General features: G+C 41.6%; 1 protein-coding gene across 1 annotated transcript; it reads left to right on the plus strand.

Annotated features, from left to right (window-relative positions):
* Nucleotides 1–2,449: 2,449 nt before the first annotated feature.
* On the plus strand, nt 2,450–4,867 carry LOC108830776 (zinc finger protein ENHYDROUS). Its single transcript, XM_018604360.2, has 3 exons — nt 2,450–3,043; nt 3,132–3,704; nt 3,874–4,867. The coding sequence occupies exons 1-3, from the start codon at nt 2,926–2,928 to the stop codon at nt 4,674–4,676; spliced, it is 1,494 nt and encodes a 497-aa protein (XP_018459862.1). The 5' UTR covers nt 2,450–2,925; the 3' UTR covers nt 4,677–4,867.
* Nucleotides 4,868–5,357: the final 490 nt, after the last annotated feature.

The raw sequence follows: 5,357 nt of genomic DNA on the forward strand, positions 1-5,357 counted from the left end.
CCCATGGGCCTAAATAATTCCTCCTTTGAAACTAACAAGGGAAAGCAATAAAACGGGGCCCAACTTAATTAATTTATATGTTTGCAAAGTCAAATGCTAGTTCTAATGGACGTTTATATAAAAGGAACATGACTACAAGCTTTTATCAAATCTATATTATTACAACTTTCCAAACACAACTTGTAATCTAAGATTTTTTTTGTCAACATATAATATCCATAGATAATCTCATAAATTCCATAGAATCGCGATTAAGTTTCGCTCCTTTCTATTTCATAAATAACTACTACTTTCTTGTAGTGAAAAAAATGTCGAGTGATGTTGCGGTGTAAGCAGAAAGCAAAAAATCCAAGCTGGTTTTGTACTTTTCCACCCGTCACCGTTCAGTTTATCCAATTGACATGAAACTCAGATAAACAGGAGCACGTGGCAGCATCTGAGCGTCCATAATGCCTACAAGGCATGTAAACGCTAAAACAAAACGCTATTTCTTATTGTTATCGCCGCCACTGGAGGTGAATAATTGCTTCTTACTTTTTTTTTTTGTTTTGCCGTCTAATATTATTAAAAGTCAAAAAGGTCAAGAAAAAACATACATATTACATAGAAGGCCCAAAAAACGGACATAACCAAACGAACTAGGCCCAACAGACCGATACAATTTCCAAACCCAAAACCGGAAAAAGTGACCCGACCCGCCACCGCGCACCGCACCACGTGGAATGCTCTCACGCCCAAAAAACGCGTGGCAAGAAAAACGTCACGTCACCATCGGAATCGATGGAAATCACCGCCGGGACCGCTAATCATCTCTTCACCGGAGCACGAGCCACCATCATCGTCTACGATTGAAAGTCGCCACTGTAACAGATCAATCACCTGACCACCGGATTCCACCGGAAAACATATCTCGGAAAACCAAACCCACTTTCAACGACAAATGTTAAAAGTATCGGGTTTCAGTTTCTTCCACATAAACGCCGCAGCATAGAGAGCTTCATCGAGAAATTCCAAATTTCCTCCACGCTCGGCCACCACACACGAATACAAACATCAACAACGCGAAATCCTTCCACGAGAAACGACGATAGCCGGCGACCACCTCCGAGAAAGACACGGCGCAGCCCCAGAGTCAACAAGCCAACCATCCATCTAATGGTAGATGCGATGCTGGAGACTAAACCCGGCGACGATGGTTTTATACAAGCGACCTCGTTCCGGCACCGAAAAAAACCATAGGAAAGGGAATCCGAGTTTCCCATTTCCACCAATAACGACATGCAACAAGGAAAAGAGAAAAAAACACAAAACGGAGCCGGACCGACGGCGGCTATGAGAACCGCTCGTCGGCCGGGAACACTATTAACAATGAGAGACGGTGGAGAGAAGTCAGAGAATTAAAATCTAGAGAGAGAACTAAAGCTTTTTTTAGATAAGATAAGATACTATGTTTTAATTGCTTCTTACTTTAATTTGTTTGTCGTAAAAAAAATCCTAGCAAAACTGATAACATATTAAAAGTACATGGTTGTTAAAAAAACATTTTTTTCATCTTAAGAGTTTTATTTACGGGTCTAAGCCCAAAAACCAAAGTACAACAAACAAACCCAATATACAATGGGCTAAACTAAAAAAAAACCGAGAAAGGGGCTAAAGCCCAAACGAAACATCTAGTCGCATCTCCTCTCGCCATGCGTCGAGACATGCGCAGACGACTCCACGTATCGAAACTCACACGAACACGCGTCGTTCTGAGACGCCACCAACCTACATCACCGGAGAAGACGCAAACCACCACTGGTTTCGCCGGGACACGTGGTGTCTGCAGTCGCCTCACCCATTCCTCCTAGGCTCCATTGAACGGAGAGCTTCATCGAGAACAACCCCGAGATCTCATCCAGAGCCGCTTGAGTCACCATCGCCATCGTCGAAGCTTCCTTAGCTTACATCGAGAATAGAAAACTCATCCGGAAGCGAAGCCATCAAACTCACCAGAGTCATCAATCGGAAACCAGAGTTAAAAAAACATATTACAATTACAGAGAAAAAGAAATGAAAACGAAAATTTAAATAAAGTATCAGGGAAATTAAATACTTTGGTCAGTCGATTACGTATCATGCACAATAGAAAAATAATAAAATTCCTGATATTGCATTTATTGGGGAACTGCATAAATCCACATGCAGTTTTTCTCTAAGATTTTTCTTTTTTTTTGGTTGATAAACTGGTCAAAAAATTACCATTTGACTCATTAATGATTTTTGGTGCATTATATTTTAACACCGTCAACAAAAATAAAAGGAAAGAGGAGAAGGTTGTTTAGTTTAATACTATATTGTGCATGGGAATCCAAAAAATTATAATATAAAAAAAAGGGGGAAAGCCGACACAATTATAAAAGAAATTGTTGGGGGTAAATATATATGAAATGCTGAAAAGGTGAGAAAGAAAAAATAGTAGTATAATTGTCCCCCGTCCAGAGAGAGAGAGAGAGAAAGTGAGAAGAAAGGCTCCTTTGTCTCGGACAAACAAAAAGAAATCAAAGCTAAGAAAGTCTCTCACAAAGCCGCCTTCGGTGGTTCTATTCTAGAGAAAGAAGTCACTTTTTTGTTAGTTTGCAGAGAGGAAGAGTAGGAATAACTCATCACCGGTGGAATCTCAGCCGTTGAATCAGATCGGTGGATATATATATATATAGAGAGAGAGAGAGAGTTGTGGTCTAAATAATTAGTAGTAGTAAGGAGTAGATTTCTTGGGTAAAATGAAGTTTTGATATTTTTCTGGGGAAGAGAGAAAAGTTTTAGTGGAAAAAAGGTTTCTTAGGAAAAGCTGATTGACTGACTTCTTTGGTCAGCTGAAAAAAACAGAGTAGGAAGAGAGAGAGAAGAAGAAGAAAGAAGCTGTGATTTTATTGTTGGGGGGACATGGCACCGGTTGAATTAGAGAACTCATCAACGGTTTCAGGGGAAGCAAGCGGCGTCTCCTCCACCGGAAACCTAAACCCACCTCCCAAGAAGAAACGTAACCTCCCCGGAATGCCTGGTATGGCTACTTTTTTCTTAAATATCCAAACTAAGTTTTTTTCACTGATATTTTTTCTTTTAAAAAAAAAAAAAAAAAAAAAAAAAAGATCCAGGGGCGGAAGTGATAGCTTTGTCACCAAAAACACTTATGGCAACGAACCGATTCGTCTGCGAAATCTGCAACAAAGGCTTTCAACGCGACCAGAACCTCCAGCTCCACCGCCGCGGTCACAACCTCCCCTGGAAGCTTCGTCAGAGATCCGCCAAAGACGCTGTGAGGAAGAAAGTCTACGTCTGTCCTGTCTCCGCCTGCGTTCACCACGACCCTTCACGTGCTCTCGGCGATCTCACCGGCATCAAGAAACACTTTTGTCGGAAACACGGCGAGAAGAAGTACAAGTGCGATAAATGCTCCAAGAAGTATGCTGTTCAGTCCGATTGGAAAGCTCATTCCAAGATTTGCGGCACCAAGGAGTATCGTTGCGACTGTGGAACCCTCTTCTCCAGGAAAGATAGCTTCATTACCCACAGAGCTTTCTGTGATGTCTTGGCTGAAGAGACTGCCAAGAATCAAACCAATAAACTTTGTCCTCAACCTGACCTTAAATCTCCACCACCGAATGTTTCTGCTGAGACCGAGCCTGTCAAAATCGCATCTCCCTCGGTTCGGAGTTCTTCAGGTACACAACACCAACTCTCTAGCTAACATTATTACACCAACTTTTTTGTCGCTACACACACCAACTGTTTTGTCTGTAGCGCCCCCCGTTACATCCCCTTTTTAAAATGCATTTTTATTATATCGAAAATAGGTCTCATACTCTTTATGTTAATGACCTCTGTTTCCAGAATCTCCCAACCCTCTTGAAGTCATCATGGAAGAAGCTCCAAGAACCATCGGTTTCAACGTGAGCTCGTCGGTTATAAGCGATGATGATCGTAGTGGTAACAACAACTGCACTTCAAGAACCATCGGTTTCAACGTGACCTCATCGGGTCTAAGCGGTGATCATACTAGTAACAACAACAACAACAATGGAATATACGCAGGCTTGTTTTCATCGTCGACCGCTTCGCCTAGTTTATATGCTTCTTCAACTCCTTCCACAAGTCTATTTGCACCACCGTCTTCCTCCATGGAACCCATATCTCTCTGTCTCTCCACCAATCCTTCTTTGTACGTTGGACCGACAAAGATACATGATCCACCTCCGCATTTCCTAACCCCTATGAGTCTTCCTCCACCTCAACCAGCAATGTCAGCAACCGCTTTGCTCCAGAAAGCTGCCCAAATGGGTTCCACGGGCTCGGGTGGCTCCTTACTTCGCGGGTTAGGCATTGTGTCGAGTACTTCCTCGTCAATGGAACTCAGCAGTCACGATCTTGGGCTGGGATTACTACCGCCTTGTAGCAGCGGTGGGAGCGGAGGATCGGGGCTGAAAGAGCTAATGATGGGGAACTCTTGCGTGTTTGGTCCGAAACAGACGACACTCGACTTTCTTGGATTGGGGAGAGCTGTTGGTAATGGAAGTAGTAATCCCGTTGGTGGAGGGTTGTCAGCTCTGTTAACATCGATAGGAGGTGGGGGTGGGATGGATGTGTTTGGGACTGCGGGGGAGTTTCCAGGCAAAGACATTGGTAGAAGTTTGTAAGAGAGAGAGAGAGAGACATGAAAGTAGAAGAGTGTAGTATATATTATATAGTTTATAAGTTTGTTGTATGTTTTTGGTATTTTTTTGTTTTGTTTTTAGTGAAAGCAGCACCAGCAGCTCCTCTAGTGTTAATTTTAATCATAAGTACATAAAAGCTTCTAGCTAGTAAAAACAACAACAACTTAGTGTTTTATAGAGTTTGTGAAGATGCTCTTAGATGGATTTCAAAAGTCCTGGGGGGTTAAAATTGATGATAACTGAACATGATGATGATTGATGAAGTGACAAACATTAGGTGCGGATTGAAATTTAAGATTAATAAATGTATGTTTGGTTGCTGGTCTTAAAATGGTATGATCGAATTGTTGCACTGATGGGGAAAGTTGAGGAGATGACTTGACTTTGTATCTTTTGTGTTAGGTTGTGGGTATATTCTCTTCTTACTCGAAAGAATTTTTTTAGAAAACTCCTAATTTAGGACAGAATAAACAAATGATCAATCGACTTGATTGGAGAATAGACCAAGCAATTGTTTTGGAGTCAATTGTAGGTCCATGTCCATCCATAATAGGTGTTATCCTCTAACTTTTATTTTCAGAATTAGAGAAAGACATGACAGAAAATACAGACAAATCTACCGACATCATATTTTAATTTACCTGGTTAAATCAATCTACGTAA

This window comes from Raphanus sativus, chromosome 6 (genome assembly GCF_000801105.2).
Source record: "Raphanus sativus cultivar WK10039 chromosome 6, ASM80110v3, whole genome shotgun sequence".
NCBI classification, from domain to species: Eukaryota; Viridiplantae; Streptophyta; class Magnoliopsida; order Brassicales; family Brassicaceae; genus Raphanus; species Raphanus sativus.

Excerpts from the sequence above, each read along its gene's own strand:
- LOC108830776 (XM_018604360.2), top strand. The coding sequence starts at position 2,926 with ATGGCACCGGTTGAATTAGAGAACTCATCAACGGTTTCAGGGGAAGCA. Across the intron at positions 3,044-3,131 it reads TAACCTCCCCGGAATGCCTG|ATCCAGGGGCGGAAGTGATA; the intron begins GTATGGCTACTT and ends AAAAAAAAAAAG. Across the intron at positions 3,705-3,873 it reads CTCGGTTCGGAGTTCTTCAG|AATCTCCCAACCCTCTTGAA; the intron begins GTACACAACACC and ends CTCTGTTTCCAG.